The sequence below is a fragment of the Harpia harpyja genome, chromosome Z, assembly GCF_026419915.1.
Source record: "Harpia harpyja isolate bHarHar1 chromosome Z, bHarHar1 primary haplotype, whole genome shotgun sequence".
In the NCBI taxonomy this organism is placed as follows: Eukaryota; Metazoa; Chordata; class Aves; order Accipitriformes; family Accipitridae; genus Harpia; species Harpia harpyja.
In genome coordinates this window covers 79,752,868-79,772,472 of record NC_068969.1, presented here as the reverse complement: position 1 = coordinate 79,772,472, position 19,605 = coordinate 79,752,868, and the positions used below count along the sequence as shown (strand labels likewise).

Here is a 19,605-nt window from a genome sequence, read left to right as displayed (position 1 = left end):
GCTAAGTGATACCACAAAAGTACAGTTCTTTAACCTTACCCATTGCTGTTGCACAGCATTTCTGAGCAGTTTTCCTCTCCCCAAAGGACAGAGGTTTTTAGTTGGCATATATCTTTCTGAATGTCCAGCTACATATAAGTTTTAGAAAGTTGAGCCTTTGATGTACTTCATACAGATAAGGAAATATGTCTTATAGTATACTCTATTAGGCATATAGTGCTGCATTGTTCTGTCAGTATGAAAGGTGCTATTTCATCTCTAGCTTCTTCCAGCTTACCTGCATTAGCTTTTCAACTGATGGTGGCATTGCAGGAAGTTATTGATGAGCTGACAGTATTTTACGATGCAATGATATGTCATTTACTCTGTGTAGTGAAGGTCTGTGCTCATAAATGTTAAAGAATTACCAACAAAACACACCAACCCCCCCATCACAATTCACAGAGAAGATACAATGCAGGCCTGCAATACAAACATGTCTGATCTGCTTTATCTTTTACTCTGAACTTTAACAGACGAACAAGTCCATACATGTGCAGTCAAAGCCATGAGGGGAGAGGGGAGAAGGGAGAAGGCAGAAGTAACACACAGTGGGGAAATGTAGATGTTTACATATAAATAATGGTGTAAACCACAGTAAGCAATTAGGATTGCCTAGGTAATCTGCTCCATAGTCTTTCATGATTTAGATACAGTTCTTTCTCACTACATCAAAGCTTTTTGCAGAAGAATGACGTTTAGCCAGTAGTCCTGTTATACTCTTTTGCTGAACAAAGTCATACTCCAGCACAAGAATATTTTTTATCAACTTCAATGCTGTTGTGCAGGCAAATAAAATTACAAACCTAAGTGGTCAGAACAATTGTTAATGTCAAAGATACTTAAAAGCAATTTTTATAAATCAGGACTCAAATAAAAGAAAGAAGATAAGCCAAAAACTGCATTAAGATAGCTCCATAAAAATCTTTGTAAATTAAATGTAGAACAGATTATGCAGTGCATCATGAAGAAAGTATTGGAAACAATAGTTTCATTGGAAACAAGTGCGCATGAAATACAATATCCATTTCAGTGGATAAACTGGTTAAATAAAGCAAATGGCACCTGGAGACAGCCAAATTATAATGATGGTTCCGAGAGGGTTTTTTTATAAGATATATGAAGATATTTCTGTTATAGCTATGACTTCAGGCAAGATGCTAGATGTTGCAAAAATAAAGGCCAGTCTGTCAGAGACTGTAATATGAAGTAGCTAAAAAGACACTGTGAAAAGCTCTCAGAGAATCTGTGACATAGAAAGATGATGGGACTCTAAGCTTCTCTTGCATGGATAAAGGAAGTACTTTTGTTTCTTACATTTCTCATAATTATTTTGTCCTTGGGATTAAGACATGCATGATGCAACAAGATACCTGACAATAGTAGATTCTCATGAGAATTCATCTGGTAAATGGCCTTTGAGGTTAAAGCTTTGAATTATAGTAGGGTGCAGGACTCAACCTTATGTGCTTTTCCCATGAAAAAATGTTGACACAGCAGGCTTTGAACCATTGAGTATGTGAATAAATGACGTTTCTAAATAATCTAGTCCTGAAACTCAGTTAAAGAACAATTATTCCCTTATTTGCTTACAAAGTTACTCAAAATCAGAAGTGCAATAGAACCAAATCATTTGGCTTCTGACTCTGAGTAACTCCAGCCAATGGAGTCCTGTGTGCTTATCCATGCAGCATTATCTGCTTGCCTCTCAACATGTCCTTTAATACGTTTTGATAATATATATTGACCAGCTTGATCAAAACAGACTGTGCATGGAGTTTAGGGGCAGATATTAAGTTCTTGTATGACTAAGGGGTTTAGTTTTCACTGATTAAAGCTGGTGAGGTTTATTTGTGAATGCCCCTTATCTTCCATTGCTCAGAAATTTGTGTCTACTGCAGTAATTTATTTGATTGGAGAATCTCATTATTCTCATTTGAATGGAAGGTTTAATGCTCTTAGTCAAAATAGTTTTCTTCAGTTCCTCCATGAGTATTTGTCACACATAGTGCCATGATCATCTTTATCTTCAATTGCCACTTGAAAGTCTTTCATTTTTGAAATTCAGATTATATGAGCATACATTTAATTACATGATAAAACAAATTATAATGCAGACTAAATATCATGCAGATTAAGATTTTGCTCCAATTTTCACCTGGTTTAGTTTGTAGAAGACCCTACTGAGCTCTCTTTCATTATTCCTGATTTCTTCCAAGAATGAGGGAAGGATTAGGCTCCTTAAAATTATATCATCTAACCACATGTCTGGCTCAGTGCAAGCTACTCATATATTTACCAGCCACAATCATTCTTCAAATGTTTTTAAAAAGATCCTTTTCTGTGAAGATTCAGTCCACATATGGATTTGAATTTTGAGTTGCCAACCTTCATGAATTCAAACTAGAAGGTCAGTAGATCCCACCAGATGTAAACACAGGAAGTAATTACTTTATTTTTTCACTTGTTTCTCTGATAGTGAGAGTATTTTCTGCTTAGCTCAAAAGAAGAATACTATCTGTCCTGTTTCACTGCTTCCTGTATTTCTACCATTTTGAAGCTGTTTAATACATCAAGTAGAAACTGCTGCTCTTTGCATAGTGAGCTGCAGTCCTGAGAAATTTAATATGGAACACGATAGCCTCCTAGTTATTAACATTTTAATTTCTTCCAGTATTTTACTGGTTGCTTATAAATACATTTTTGTTACAACATAATAGTGCATTCATGGTCACGATTGTATACAGGTAGGAGTTGTTCACTTTTCTCAAATATTTGCAAGAAACATAAACAAAAACCATATGTTTCAAATATTTCACTGAATACCTTTTTCCACTTCTGTGCTTGAGTTGCAGCCATTTGAGCCCTGTGCTGTTTCAAAATCCTGCCACTTACCCTCATGTTTTATGACATATTCTTTATCTTTCTATATTTTTGAATGTGCTTTGTGCTCCAAACTGAAGGGTTTTTTTCGTAACACTGACCCTCAATTCTTCTCCATCTCTGTGATTGTCACAAGAACAATATTGATTCCAGCTTTCAAACAGGTCATTAGGTACTTTTGTGCTATAATCCTTGTTGTTTGTCTGCATTGTTAATCTTTATTAACTTGGCCAACTTGGGGGTAAGTACTCTGTGTCTTTTGCATGGAGAACCCCGTTGTGACTGAGTGGGTGTTCCATCCACGTGGCACCTTCACTAGTGTTTTGATATTCAAAACTCTATTGCTAAGAAAGAAGGGTTTCTCCACTGCTTAAATATCTTGCTGGCTCGACATTTCAAAGTATGCTTTGTGCTGTCCAGGCATTCTCATTAATTACTAGTACAAGAGATGGGCCAAACCCCAAAAACTTTGAATCCAAGTCCTCTCCTTCCTCCACACCCCTAGTCTTTTGGAAACTTTGGAAAACTGAATCCAGACACAGAGCTGAGTATCGCAAATTGGCCAAACCTCAATCCCACCTCCTCCACCTTAGGGGTTTTCCAAATCCTGATCCAAAATTTACTCCCTAGTCTTCTTTTCTTCCTCATTTCTTTGTAAGATTCTTAAAACTTGCATATTCTTTCCTTGATGATACTTTGGCAGTTTCACTTGATTAATTTTAGGTTTGCTCACAATGGTCTAAGCCCACCTGTAGAACCTGAATTTTGTTAAGAAAAGGAAAGTGGAATCAAATCCCATTTGCATTACAAAAGCTAAAAGCCATATAAAGAATTACCTATGCTTTACTGCTATAGAAGGAAAATAAGACAAGTCAAAAGCTTTGTAAATTAGAGGTCCGAAGAGGTTAAAAAGTGTCATGCTTTTTTTTTTTTTGGTTTGGGTTTGTTTCTTCAGTGAAGTAATTTATAACTCATGAAGCTCCAACTGACTTCCAGCTGGGGTGGTTTACAAAAATATAAGCTCTATTCCTGAAATATTCAAAAGCAATGTCATCAACCCCAATGTTTTTGTGTAATACCTCTAAAATCCCAAGCTTGATAGCTTGAATGATGGGACTTCTAATAATTGCATGCAACCTGTTTGTATCTGCTGTCCGTATGTGAGCCTTTAAAGATCATGTTTTCCTGTTATTTTTTGCCAACCGTGAGCCTAGAAACAGTTATGACAAGTGAAACGCATATATTGACCTGACATCTGAAGCTGGGCCTGTGAGTTAAAAACCCAGTAATGACTGTGAAACTGGTCATGGACTTGCAAAAGTTGTCAGCATATAACACGTCTCTTACTTGCTTGAAGTTCATCGCAAGATCTGGATGTGTTCTGTAAGGTAATGGAAGTGCTCTGCAGTTAATGTCAATCTACTGTCATACTGCTCACAGTGTATTTCTTATTGCCATACATGGTTAAATGAGATTTACTTTAATGTGATTTCTCATGGAACTAACCAACATATTGGTCCATGTAGCTAAGGCTGCTAGTTTGCCTCTTCAGCCATCTTGTACAATTCCGCGTTCTGTCAGTGACTTCATGTACAATCACGGGCAAGTTAGTTAATCTCCCTGTACCTACAGTGCCCTGTTTGTAAAACATAAAAACAGTACTTCCTGTGTTTTGTGGGCTGTTCAGAGAGTATGGCATGTAAACAACTGTCAGAGCAAGCTGGGATAGAGTGCTAGCTGGGAGGCAAGAGGCATGGAAAGACTGGAGATGATAAATAAATTGCACAGGCTTCTGAGAGTATACTTGAAAAGGAGCATGCAGCAGTGCAACAATAGGAGAAACAGTGCTGTGTGAGTAAAAAAAATTGGAAGGCAGAGGCTCACTTTCCAGCATAGTGCGAGTGGCCCAGAGTCGTGTGTGAGCCCACTCACAGACAGGCACTGGGATGACTCTAAAAACAGGAATCCATTTTAGTCTGCCCACACGGAGCATGTCCAAAAGTTGAAGAGAGATATTAATGGTATGTAAGTGGCACCCTGGGAAAGGAATAAGCCTGAGACAGATAATGTCGGAAGAATAATGGGTACGTGCTTGTCTGTTTTACTCGGGATTCTCCGTCAAAACAGGAGGAGGACGCAGTTTTGCATCTGCTGGTGCGGAATTCCCCTTTTTGCTGTCATAATTCAGATCTCAGGCAAGTCAATTCAAGATGTTTGGCTCATCTGCCAAGTTACCACACCCTTCCAATGAAAATATGTGAATACAGTGTTAAATTATTGCGAAAAACACTGCAAAATTATATAAATATTTATATATATATAAACATTTAGATATTTTGGTGAGATTTTGGTTTAGATTTTTCTGCTGCCAAATGTTAAGGGCTATTACTGAAACACAACAGGTGTCTTAATTCACAAGGTAAATGGTGACAGTCTAACATGGGAAGGGGGGAGGTCTTTGTAGCTCATCACTTCAATGAGTGCAGTTAACATTTCTAGAAAGAAGCAGTCCTCACATATGAATTCACTCAATCTGTTGCCACAACTCCCACAGAAGAAGCAACTGATCAGCTTCAATGTTGAAAGCGCAAAATGTTTCATGTGAAAGCATCTCATCAGTTTGATTTCTGCCCAGCTAAACAAAATGGATTAAGAAGTGTTACATATCATCTCTTTCTCGAGACTTCTCCTCATGTTAGATGTAGAGATTCATGTGGGTGCCAAAGACAGAGAGGTCACAGCACACTGGTTCCGAGGTGACCTCACTGCACCCCAGTGCTCATGGCAACCAGTCTCTCATACAGGGCAAAGACTGGGTGAGTCTGAAGGCTGAACTATCCATCTATTGCCCTGCTAGGTGTGAATGAGGGTGTTCATAGTCCTCAGAGGTATATTGTTCCTGCTATTGTACCTTTGAATTTTATCTCAAGTCAGAGGTCTAGGTAAAGGTTTTGTATGCATCAGGTCATGTACACCTGGGTGAGCTTTACCCAAGCAGTCCAGAATATTGCAGTCCTTATAACTTTCATTCTAGTTTCTTTCATATCTACTGAAGGGACACACAAGCACACACACACGTAAATGCAAATCCTATCTAAAGCTCCTTATAAAGCACTGGCTCCCTCCCGCTTCTCACTTTCCATACCTGCGCAGGCTTCCAGGTTCCCAGAAATCAATCCAGGCTTATAAGAGAAAAAATCTAAGAATAACTGTTAACTGAAAAAGTAAAAAGAAATAAAAAATCCTGGTTGCTACAGACCTGATGGCAAAAAAGAAGTCCAACCTCCAGGAAGAGACAGGTGGCTTCTGAGTGAAAACAGTAACATATTCTCCCCAGGGAGATCAGCTCCAAAGTTGAGTTCACTCTTTCCTGCTATAAAGCATATTGATGTTAACAGTTTTCTTCTGCCTGCACGTGTGTTTTTCAAATTAAGTATTGTTAAATCTGTACAGCTTTAAATGCTACTTCAGACAGCCTCCTTTTCTTCTACTTCCATTTCATATAACCTGCCATAGGTGCGCAGTGCCAATAACCGGCTCTGCTTCTCACAAACAGATGCACACTGATTTAATTTAAACACCTGCCAGAGGTGAAGGAGAATTGGAACTAACGACCAGTTCAGAAAGTGGAAGGGGTAATTTTCAGGACACGGAGTAGCATGTATTTGTGCATTCACTCTCCCTGAGATCGTGAAGGGCTTACATTTGTAATATCAGGGTTTGGAGGTGACATATTTGCATATGTATACTAAGAAAGTGATACTGAATGCAATCCTTGACTCACCAATCTCCAATATCAATTTTGCAAATGATCTTAAAGGACTCAGGATTTTATCTGTAGCATTAAGGTTTTGCTGAGAACAACCTTTGTCTTACCAGTAAAACAAAGTGCTGGGCACAGTAGCACCATCCACATTGGCTAACACACCCCTTGAGGTTTCAGCTATTAATTCTGTGGCACGTGGAAGCCTTTTATTGCTCTGAATTCTTGCATTCATTTGGGGTACATGACAGAGAGAGATTTGGGGGACAAACAGGGCCTGAGGCTTTGCACCTTTCAGGCAATGTTACCTCATTTATGGCATATTTTCCTTCTTACTATAGGCTTTATTTTTTAGTATATAGGCAACCCAAAAAGAAATACCCCCAACACCAAACTAGTGTTCCATATCTAGAATGACCTTTCAGCAAAATAAATAAATGAACTCCACACAAAATGCATATATGCAGATAACAAAACCCTGGACCCGAACAGCAGGATATGGAGATGTTCAGCTCCAGAACATTTCCAGGCACTTCATGCCTTAAAGTCATTTTTCAGTAAATCTACACTTCTTTTTCAGTTCTTTTTTTTTTTTTTTTTCAGTTAGGAATAGTTCAAATGAACCTTCAGGTAGATGCAACACTGCTCTGCAGAAATTGGCAGATATTGGGCATGACTCCTCATTAAATCTGTATGCAAGAATTTGAGTAGACCTTTCCTTTGGACTCGATTCATGTAAGTTTCCATTCCTTGAATTTCGCTTTGATTTCTAGGTTCAAATACGTGCAGAAAACTGAAAGCCAAACTGTTGAAAGTACGATCGTGTGGTTTCATGAAAAAATTATGGGGTTTGCATGAGTTTGTTGTGAAAACAAAATTCAAGCTGCATTTTAGAATCTGGTCTTAATTTTAAACGTGCAACAAAATATCAGGTCTAGTGAATTTCATACAATTTACAATGCTATTATGAACATCTTGCTGCTCTGCTACTGATTAAACACATATCTTGAATAAACAAAGCTCTTTGTTATAGCTAAATCACCTTTTTAACATGTCTGAACATTGCAGGCCACATATTTGGTAACATTACTGCAAGATCTTCAACTCACTACAAGAAAGACACTGAGGTGCTGGAGCGCATACAGAGAAGAGCAACAAAGCTGATGAAGGGTCTAGAGAAAAAGTCCTATGAGGAGCAGCTAAGGGAACTGGGGTTGTTTAGTCTGGAGAAGGGGATGCTGAGGGGAGACCTCATCACTCTCTACAACTGCCTGAAAGGAGGTTGCAATGAGGTGGGCGTCGGTCTCCTCTCCCAAGTAACAAGCAATAGGACAAGAGGAAACAGCCTCAAGTTGCACAGGGGAGGTTTAGACTGGATATTAGGAAAAATTTCTTCACTGAAAGGGTTATGAAGCATTGGAACAGGCTGCCCAGGGAAGTGGTGGAGTCACCATCCCTGGAGCTATTTAAAAAATGTGTAGACGTGGTGCTTAGGGACATGGTTTAGTGGCGGACTTAGCAGGATTAGGTTTACGGTTGGACTGGATGATCTTAAAGGTCTTTTCCAACCTAAATGATTCTATGATTCTATTCTATGATTAACTTCCTTCTCTTGCCATCACTCTCCATGCAAAATCCCTATAAGATTCAATGAGAGGTCCATGAGCAGAAAAATGGCAGGATACATGGAATCCAAGTATAATCCAGTTATTCCATCTTAGATGATTTAGTTGCCTATTGAGACTTCTGTACTGATAAGAAGAATCTCCAAAACTTCCTTTTAAAAACTCCACCTTCTCCAAAGTTGAACAAGAAGTGTCCAAAATCAGAAATTCTGAAATGGGCTTATGTAGTGTTAGTGCAACAACTCCAGTGAAAAGTTGGGCTAAGAAAAAAAAAAAGAAAAAGACAAGCATATGGTTATGAAAACATCCTTCTCAGTTGTTTCATTCATTGTAAGCCATGTAATCATAATTGCAGCAGTTTTGTTTTTAAAAATAAAGCAGTCATCATTTCATCTATTCAATATTACAAACCTTGCTGTTTACCATAAAAATTTGGCCTTGAGAATTTTGTGTACAGGAATTCCAGGAGCTATCTTTAAGTACTTCTCCTATGATGTTAGTCTTCTTGGGGTAAAGAGTGTGGGAGAAAAGAGACAGCTGTGGCCAGGAGATATAAGGAAAAAATCCTTTTGTGCAACTCTTAGGTGTGTGTTGAGACCGCTGGTAAAGCAAAGGATTTGGGGGCTTTGTGTAGTGGTGGTGGTATTTTTAAAAGGTACACTAGACTTCTAGTAAATTTATATGTTTAGTTTCCTGAGTTTTCAAGGGCAATAGGAGAAGTTGTAAATTCTGTCATGGTGTCATCCTATGATGGTTTCCCCACTTCTGAGCCACAGGGTGGTGCAAAGTGGTCCATCCCTCCCCGGTCCTCCTGGAAGTGGTTTCTGAAGTTGCTATGTGAGGGGATTTGGACACACAAAGGACTCACTGGTGGTCGAGGAATCTTAGTACCCATTTTAGACCTTTTCTCACCCCTGCTACGTTCAGTCCATGCAGCTGGTTTTCCAACATAGCCCCTTCCCACTGAGCCTTTTCAGTCTTCCTGGCCCTGTTTCCTTGCCTGCCAAGTCCAAAGGTCCCCAACCAAGCTACTGCTGGCCAGTGCAAGCTGAAATCTGTTTCTCCCACTGTTCCTAATTACTTTTGTTTCTTGTTCCAAATTTCTCTCTTCAGCCTAATTTCCCAAGTCCAGCTCTGTCTAGTTTATCTCTTTTCTGTTTTGGCCTTCAGATGTCTTCAGCATCTATGTTCCTGTTCCTGTTACACCAAGCCAGACGCTCTTCTTTCCTCCTGACTTCCTAATATATGTAACTCTTTTTTTTCCCCTCAGTTCTTTCCCTCTTGCAAACTCTGTATCACTCTCCATCTGCTCGTCCAGCTTTTTCTCCAGGCTGTTTTTCTTTTCTACTGATGTGCAGTTCTCTTAAATGGTCTGTGGTCTACACTTGCTCCATTTTCCTTTCTGTCCCCAGTCCTGGTGCCTTAGCAGAGTTTCCCTTTCTTCTGCTAGCTTCTGACTTCAGTCACTTTTCAGGCTTATTGCTAGCATACTGTTACTAACACACATGGACCTTACTTTTCTCCTTCATTGTCTGAGCTTACTGAGGTACCACAGTTAAGAGCTTAGGGAAGACAGGGCTTTCTGCATGCCCATGTGGACATAGCATGCGCTGCAGCACCATAATGTTGTGACTGCAAGAGACGTCCAGGTCAGCCCCATGTGGGAGAATGCCTACTGCATTCAGAAAGAGTTCTTGGATCCAGTTTGCAATTTCTGCTTCAGAAAATAAAACAAACAGACAGACAAAAAAAAAAAAAAGGAGCTGGAGACTTCAGGCAATGCAGGGGCATAGGCATGCAAACTGCATGAATCCTTAACACAGTGAGAGCAGTGATTTGAAACTCCTATCTGTCAATACTTAAAAGGCAGAGTTCCCAGCTTTCCTGAGCTGTGTGGATCTTTGCCTTTCTGTGCAAAATTCTTCCTCCCATAAGCTCACTTTCCTTCTAATGCAGAATAGGGTACGTTTCAAATTTCCCCCAAAAGAAAGAAGTAGTGACAGAAAAAACGTCACTCGGTCCTGTTAGAAACATTCCTAGTTTACAGTTTGGGAGTGGAGTCAGACTCCTTTATTGCTGAACAAATGGTTTAAAAGGCTTCCAGAGAGCATTTTTCTGTAAAGAATGCAAGGCTTTAGTAAAACATACATTCTCCCTGGAGGTTTTCAGCATTTTCCGATTGGTGCCTTTTATGGCATACGTTATGTATTGACACAGATTAAGTTTCCCTCCTGTCTGGAACAATGCATGCTCGGGAGGAGAGCTACTGACCTAGAAATAAGCGTGAACAGATCATGGCAAGTGGTGGAGCAGAGCTCCTGGAGGACGGCTAGCTGAAGGCAGAGCACTCCCTTCAGCTGTGCCATTCTGACTCTCTCCTCCTCCTTCTCCCCCTCCTCTCTCTCTCTCTCTCTTTTTCTTCCCCTCTGTCCTTCACTGTTACACTTTCCCTAGACCCCTTGGCTTTGTTGTGCTGCTTGTCTGACTAGCAAGAGGGGGATTGGCTGCTCGTCGGCTCAGGGACCGCTTCCCCGCGGCTCACCCCAACCCTCCCACCCACGCCTGGGTCAGGAAATGTGAGCAGAGCTGATGGAGGCGGAGAAGCAGGGCTGAAGGTTCGCACCGGCGCTGGATGTGACAGCAGGCAGCCGAGCGCTCTGCAGCCTGTGCAGCGTCCGACCCCAGGTCCAGCACGGACCTGACCATGGAGGGCTGCCGCTGGGCAACTGCTGGCACCCTGCTCCTGGCTTCCCTCATCCTGGTAAATGCCATTTCTTTCCCGCAAGTATGTGTCGATTGCAGCTGATATTGTGTCTGTGTGTATATATGCGGGTGGGTATGTTTTTAATCTTTAAGACTGCAGTTAGGGAGAGTTTGTTTTGAACACATCGTGTAACTCCTGTCCTCTCTAAAGTATTGCAGGCGTGGAGGCTTGATATTGTGAGTTGCTGCAGGTAGAACCAAGAAGTTGATGTTGGCATCACTTTTATAAACTTGGAAAGCAATGACCTGTGAATGGTGATTTAACTGCTTGGGATTTAGAGAAGAGCTGTTTCTCCCCTCTTTAAATCAAACTTTATCATGCTGTAATGTTCCTGAAATTTTCTTCCATCCTAAAAAACAGAAGAGAAAAAGTATTTTTCAGTTGTGCACATGCAGAGAAACAAGGTACAGCATGTACCGAACTTTTTCCTGCAGCCAGTTTAAATAAGCTCTCATTACTGCTGTAACTCATTACAGAGACAAGTTTATACCAACTTCTAGAAGATACTTTATATGATATCTGGTATACTTCAGGGCTGCAAAGCTGATCATTATGATTTTCTCACATACTTCCCCTCATTATCCTGATAGGATGCTCTACAGCTGAGCACTGTAGCTCTGCTGTTTGATTGAGATTAAATGTTCCATTTTGACTCATACTTAATTTTGTAAGTATGAGCTGTATGTTTGCTATCAGAAAATCTGCAGTAAGAATAGTATATGCACACACATTCTTGGCATACATATGTGCTGTCTTTTTCTGAAGATTTGACTGAATGTAGTCATTGAAATAGGTAAGAATCTTAAAGAAATGTATGAACTTTATAGCAGCTTGCATCTCCCTATTTATCTGTATAATATAATTTATGACAATCATTGTAAACTAATCTTAAGACATTTTTTTAGCAGCCAGATAGGGACTTAAACAATGGGATAACCCTATTCAAAACGCTTATTAAAAAATATTTTATGATTTTTTTAAAAAAAATTGCATATAGAATCACTAAATACTAATTAATCACAAGGAATAAGTGCTGTCTGGATTGATCTAAAAGTCTTATTTTGTTTAAAGGTCTATTATCCATTTAAAATACTGAATTCACACAAAACAGCATAAAGTCAGCATAGATTCTCTTTCATTTATGAAAATGAGAAGTTTATAACCTGATGACTATAATATGTTATGAGTCAATCCTGCAGTAATAATTTAGGGAAGATCAACAGGAGATATGACTCAACAAGACTGTGTAAGGACTGTAGGATTTGGCCCCACGTTAAGCTCATACTTATAACATTTGTGCTTCACTCTGCTGCTTGTGAATTAAGTTCTCAGTCCCTAATTCATGAAAATAAATAGTGCATTCTGCTGCCAACTATTATGCATTATGTTCCATACTATAGTAGTTTGTATGACTTACCCTGCCTCAAGAGATTTCCCCCCCACCTCCCACCAAATCTTTGTGCCTTAAGAATAGTGATGTGAAGCAAGCTTAACTTTCTTTTTTGAATCAGGCTATTCTTTAGCTCTTTCCATACTCGGGAAAATCTCTCACTTGCTTTCAGCAGGAGATTAGGTAAACATGCAAGAATTTGACTTATAGTTGGCTAGAGATAGAGGTAAGTTGTAGGATACCTTGGTATACATGTTACTACTGTAGTTCATTGCAGCATGAGGTCGCACAGGACATAGTAGAAAGCTCATGGATGTTTTTGAGAAAAAAAAGAGGCATTGGATCAGGTGTGTAACCTGGCTATTAGCCTCGTAGGTATTAGCCTTTAGTCAAGTACGTGGAATTAGTTTGAAAACTATGACAATCAGCATTTCAATTTATGTGTTTCACCTTGTATCTCTCTAAAACCCCTGTCTTGGCCACACTGAGAAACATGAGCAGCTTCTAGTCATGTAGCACTCTAGTAACATCAGCAGAAGTTTACAGCTGTAAGCACTAAGGCTAGGTAACAAATGCTTACAGGATTGGTCTTACAATAATTTATCACATGTTCCAATATTTTCAGTAAGGCACTGTAGAGCGAAGTAGCAGCTAAACTCTTTGTTCCACACCCTTGCCTCAGTAATGAGGTTGCATAGCCCAGACGTGCACAGTGCATGCTCACATGATGCTAAGGGGATGGACAAGCCCACAGGTAGTATCAGCAATAACCTCTCCTGTTACCCTCGTTAGCCAGCAGGTAGAGTCTACTTCAGGGCAGATGACCTGGAGTGGTGCAGTAGTGAATGTAGCTCACTACCCCATCAGAGTTCTTAACCTTCTTCAGAAGAAATTGTATTCATTTTCAGTTGAGTGGTGTTTCAGTAAGGTCTGTGGGGGCTCAGCAGTTTATTGTTTAACTGCACTAGAACTTGCTCCATACTCAGACATCCAGTTTCCCTGGCATAAATGGGAGTTAGGTACTTTCATAGATACTTTTGAGAATCTGAGCCATAACACTAGATGCCTGTTTTGAAAAAATAATATCAGACTAAAAGTAACTTGAAAAGACAGTTTCTCTCTTTGCAGACTAAGACCAGGTATTTGGAGAATTTTGCTCATTGCTCTGTGAACTTTTGCATGCTAAGGAAATATTAGCACACCACTTTTACAAGAAACAAAAGAAAGCAGGCAATCCATTCTGAAGATTCCCTTTTCTATTGGTTTAAAAATAGAAGCCTAACACAAGCAAATCACAGTTGTCTAACTCAAAGGAAATGTGGCCAAAACCATAACCATCCATGTGTTCATCTGAACTTGAAGTCAAATCACTTCATGTCAGAAGGGCATTTAATCACATTTGCATTTGTTGTTTGCATCTTTTCAGCAGCTTTTTTTAGCTCTCTTTGTTGCTCTTGTGCTACTTACTGAAGTAACACTAGGAACTGTAATAAAGTACGTGTGTTTTTCTGCAGGATTTCTTTCTTTTGCTGTGCTAATTTGTACATGGAAAATAGTCAAATACAATAGTCCATTCCTTCCAGGCTCTTTGGCATTACATTCCCCTATTATCTAACTGGGTCTGTCTTGGATGACCACAAGCACAATTAGCCAGTGGAATGAATATGATGTTTCTTGTTTACATCTGAATGTATAAAGCCTGGCAGTTTTTCCTTTCATGTGTAGATAGGTCTACCTACTGTTGTATGTCTGCTCCTCTGTTTCTACAACTGTAGCTGTATAGAGTGGGATTTTTCCAGTACAGGGTCCAAAGTGCGCACATACATTTTCATGCGCAGTCATGCCTATGTAGAGACTGGCATTTGATCACATCAGTTGGGTAAAATGCACTGAAATACAGAGTACAGCTATACAAAGCTAAGATTTATTCATGTGAAGGAGTGCAAAATTTCTCACCCTTGTGGTTTGTGGCCAGTGCTGCTGTGCTCTGAATGTCTTGTCTATAAAACAAAACAATTTCTTATATGAAGGTCTAGATAATAGTATGTATACTCATCACTTTCTTCTTACATTCCTCTAGAATTTTGTGTTCGGACTTATTTTATTGATCTCTTCCTTCAGATTTTTTTTTAAGTATATCATTTATTCGCTCGTTTTCTACCAAGTGCAAAGGCTTTCATGAACTGAACTAAGGTTGTGTTACAGGTTTTTTTTCTTTTGGACTTCAGTGAATGGGAGTCAGTACTTTATGTAGGCTGTTGAGCTATTGGTCTGCCCCTCAAATGTCAGTAAAGTTAAAAATGTTTTGTTTTAATGACTTTTGCTAGATTCATAGGTTTGGCAAAGAATAGTAAAAGGAACTATAAAATTGAACACTGTGGAGTGTCTAAACGTTGGAGTATAGTCACCTGTAGTCATGGATCTGTCAGCTGGACAAACTTACATGCTTAGGAGGTTCATGAGTTAATGTAAAGCCTGAGTAGTCCACATGCCCAGACAAATAATTCTTCAGGAGAGGGCTATCAATCTCTGCATAACTGATTTCTCACTGAAGCAAACAAAACCTGAAACCCTTATAACTGTGTTTTTAGCCATCCAAATATAACCTCATGGTTTCTGTTACAGTGTTGTTGTCTTGTCAAATCTGCAGATGGCACTGTTGTTTCTATTGCTTTTCTTAGCTATTTTCTTAAGCTTGTAAGAAAAGTAAGAAAATTATTACTGTATGGGCAACAATTACATGGAAAAAAAATGGGAAATTGCAGTCTGTTGCCATGGAGGCATGTATTCTCTCGTATGAGGAAGGAAAGCAGAATAATAAGGCCATCCTTACAGAAACAATCAGAAAGCTGAACATAGTGAAAAACCAGTGAAAACACATCAACCACCAGATGCTATGGTATCAGAATGGGGAGCAGGAAAAGGAGAAAGAAATTACTTGTTCCAGTCCAAGCCAAGGGCAGTTATGAAAGAAGTCTTCTCATGTGGTGGACAGCAACTAATCAGAAGCTGGCACGAAACATGGAATTCCATCAGAATATCATACTCTGATATGAACCACAACTTGTTCCTAACTGGTGTACAGGAATGGCTAACTTTTGCTTTTGGCACCTCCATCATTTCATATCAGCCAGTGTATGTAGGCTTGTCTTAACAGATGGTTGACCAGCTGTGAATATTCAAGGTCTTATAACATCCCCTAGCCCTTAAATGTATGTTCAGGCAAAATTGGGGATGTAACCAAGAGATATACATTTCATGGAGTGATGGAAAATCTTTTCTAGGTCCTTAATGCAGTGTAGTGTTGAACACAGACCAATAATAGTCAATGTTTAGTGCAACCTGATCATTTAGATGTCCTTCTGTCTCAGGGAATGTAAAACATTTCATCACAGGTCTGAGATTTGCTATCATGCGCGCTAAGACTCACTGTACATGTTCAGACCTATTTTTTTAATCAGCCAAAATATTTCCATATGCAAAGTGGACACAGAGAGAGGGTTGTCTATTGGGGATTATAGATACTAGAAAGATTTAAAGGTTGGTATCGTGGTTTTAAAGATGCCATTCTCAAATGTTTCATTTGTCTTTCAAGATAATTGTATGCAGTATCTTATCTGTCTCTCTTGAAGGCTCTCCCACAACCAGATAGGGTCATCAGCCTTTAAAGTTTTTGCTCTTCTTTTTGGAAGTGGCAAATACCATTCCTGGAATACTAACTATTAATACAAATATAATGGTTCATAAGTATAGTATTAGCTGAGATTTGAGAGCAAGCTTCTCATCTATACAAATTTATTCGCCTCTGTTAACTGCAATAGAACTATATTAAATTTCACCTGCTCAGACTTTGTATTAAAGTCTTTTCATTTAATAACTGTTTTCATGTTGAGCTTTTACATGTGGTATTTAGATGCCATGCATGGGAGCAATTAAAATACCTTCAAAAAGCATTGGTCATGAATACTTTCTTGTGAAACCTCTGAATGGCCAATTTATCTTATTTTCAACAGGCCACCTTTGCTGGGTGTTGTGAGTTTGTTACGGCCTGAATCTGAGTGTGCACATTGAAGACTACTGTAGGCCAGGACCTTCTCCCTGCTTCACTGACAGTGAGATGTTACCATATCAAAGATTACTAACTCCAGGTGCATTTCTAGGTTTTTTTTTTCTTTTTTTCTTCCTTTAAGTACCCTGATTAGAACTTCGTTTCACATATGAGCACTTTTTTTCTTTTTGCTGCCAGAAACCAACTTTTCCGAATTTCTTATAAAAGTAGCTAAAGTTGTGGTGAAATTGGAAGGCAATATGGACAGGTGACTGGGGGAGGAAAAGCAGCATTTGTACTTGTGAGATTTAATTTGCTTCCAAGGCAATCCTATGTATAAATCCTAATAGTTTTGCCACGTGTGAATTATTTGGACTGCTTATAGGAGCAGTCCTTTTTTGAGTTGTGTACAGAAATAAGTGGTATGTTCACTGATTCTACAGTATATTAATTTTAACATTGTTTCCATTTTCATCTTCACTGCCTTTATGGAATTTCTTCCACAGCTTCAACCCTTTAGAGGTTGTCCTGGGATTTCTGCCTTTCAGGGACTTCTTGTAGAGCAAGTCCAGCAGAGAGGGTGTCAGGGTGGAGGGAAGGGGGTGTGTGATAATGTAAGACATCCTGAAATAAATTCCAAGAGTGCTCAAGAAATGAGACAGGAAATTATATGCAACATATAATAAATTCAAACTGTCCCATAAAATAAATATTACTCATTTTGTTTCCATATGAATGTACTGTAGGGGTGTCAAATTTCCCCTTCTAGCTTTGTGGGATATAATCTCAGTCCCTGTTTGAAGTTTGCTAGTGTATTGTTCAGATCCTGTGCTATATCAACAGACCCAGAAATGAAAGGGAATAAAGGAAGCAATAAGTTCTCCTACCGTTCTGGTGCTGGCATCATATTGGTGGATTATTTATTTATTTACTTACTTAACTGGCTTATTTAAATCCCCATATTTCTTTCAGCCTGGACTGTTAAAAGCAACTGTTGTTGAGGGCAAATATAACTGCCCTTTACAAGCCCAGGGCTGTCTTTTCTTTTTTCATTTTGGTATATGGATGGATTATGATTATAAATGTGTTTTGGATATGACATTTTCATAGTTCCTGTAACTTTTAAAAAAGAGAGTGGGGGGTTTTCATGTTACTGTGGTATCGCCAATATGTTCCTTAAAGGTCTAGCCAGGGCCATGTTTTAAAGATGAAAGATCTGAATCAGCTCAAGGAGAGAGGGACTTCTCTGAAACTAAAAACATGAGTTGTCACAGCTTGAATTGTAAGACTCTGCCTTGCTAATCCAAACTTTAGCAGTGTCATCATTCTCTGATGGGCTCAGCCACCCGTCAGTGCTGGTGAGCACCAGGGCAAGTGGGAGTGCATTATCACATCTTACCAGAGCTGAAGACTGGCATAGAGAGGAATGCATACCCTTTCTCTGCAGCATACTGGTTCCAAAGTGTGGCTATGTCTTTTCTTTTATTTGGTGAGAGCAATGGAAACATAAATATTTTCACCATGTGTGATATTAGAGGGCAGCATGAGAGTAGCAGCAGTTTATATCCTGATAGTGTCTAGGTCCTTCCATCTTTGTAATTCAATGTAAAATCATGAAAAAAGAAAATCTGGTACTCCTAGAAAACTCCAGCTTGGTACTGCAAACTCTCAACAATTGAGTGTAATTTCCTGTAAAGAAACATTACTTTGAGATCAATTACTTGGTGATTAAGGGAGGGAATAAATATGTAAGATAAACTCTGAGGTTTATAGTTAATTCCTAAGGGTCCCATGAACACTTTTTTTTCCTGTCTTCCCTTTATTTTTTGTTACAACATGGGATCTTGAGCTTTCTCTGTGATTTATTTATTTCTTTACTTCTCCCTCTTCCCTTCCTCCCCCTTTCTTCCTTCCTTTCTTTTTTCCTTCCTTCCTCCCTTTCCCTCTTCCTCTCTTCCCCTCTTTCTCTTTCCCCCCTACTTTTTTACATAAATATTTCCCTTTCAGTTTTCCTGCCTCCACCAAGGCTTAAAATTTCAACCCTTTATACGGCCCCTTGTTGTTAAAATAAACACATACACGGCTCCATGAGGTAACTGAGGGAGATGGCAGACCATCAGAAGAATGGGAGGCTTCATTTATTTTGAATAAACCTCATAACTGCGGGTGTTTATCTGAAATTACACAAACCCCCTTCACTGAAATGCCTCCTGACCAGAGAGTGCCATCTTTCTGTTGCAACTTATGGCACCTTGTCTTAATGCTCTGACCTGCTCCAGAGGAGGCTGAGCCATCCTAGGGCTGATGAGCCTGTTAAAATCTATGCTAATGTGACAAGGTCTTCTAGCTCAGACTTTCAGAACCAGAGTTTCTAAATCCAGTCCACATGGGGTTTGGTGCACATTAAGAGGACTCACTGTTGGATGTCATGACCTGTATGGAGAGTTAGGCTGGGTGAATATGTGAAGCTTAAGGTCAGTTTACTAAAGCAAGGGAAAATGGCTAATACACATTCCCCTGGTTCTTTGGGGGAGACAGTGGTTCACCTGTGGGACTGGGAGTGTCAGCCATATGTTGGCCATTTTTTCCTGAAGCTGATGGACACAGCCCAGCCAGCACATAGCTTTCACCTCTCACCACTTAGAAAACATTTGGCATGCAATAGGCCTTGTGACAGATAAGAGTTTTACTTTTCTCTCTTTTCCTTTCTGTGTGCCTCTGTGGGCTCTTTCCCCGACTGCAGTTCTTGCTACGTGGAAGGCAAACCCGAAGTCCTTGAGTAAGATGCACTTTTGAACCCATACTGTTGGGTGGGTTCCGAATTCTGGAAAGTGATTTCACCCATCCTGCATCTGAACCAGTCCTAGCCTCGAAAAGCCTTCTGAGTCAATCAGGCGACAAGTCTGAAGCTGAGCCAGCTTGGACCTGCTCTGTATTGGATCACCCATGCCTGGTGTTTACACCAGCACGGCAGGATTTAAATACAACAGGGTGTTGTAACTTGGGTTTGTGAGAGCAAGAAAGCAAGCTCTTGTATTCACATCACTCTCCTGGTGTATATTTTCATATGGGTAAGTGGAGTGAGAGATAGGA

The 19,605-nt window shown here is 39.6% G+C and overlaps 1 protein-coding gene across 5 annotated transcripts in view; it reads left to right on the top strand.

Moving 5' to 3' along the window:
- ADAMTSL1 (ADAMTS like 1) overlaps nt 1-19,605 on the top strand; it is a 474,745-nt gene that overhangs the window by 267,929 nt on the left and 187,211 nt on the right. The window contains exon 1 of one of the 5 annotated variants that reach the window (XM_052776385.1): nt 10,586-11,071. The exons of 3 other annotated variants lie outside the window; for them this stretch is intronic. In XM_052776385.1, the coding sequence (XP_052632345.1) occupies nt 11,015-11,071 (57 nt within the window). In that variant the 5' untranslated portion in view covers nt 10,586-11,014. Of the gene's footprint in view, nt 1-10,585; nt 11,096-19,605 lie in introns of those variants that run through there. One more of the 5 variants, XM_052776384.1, reaches the window with a different exon arrangement.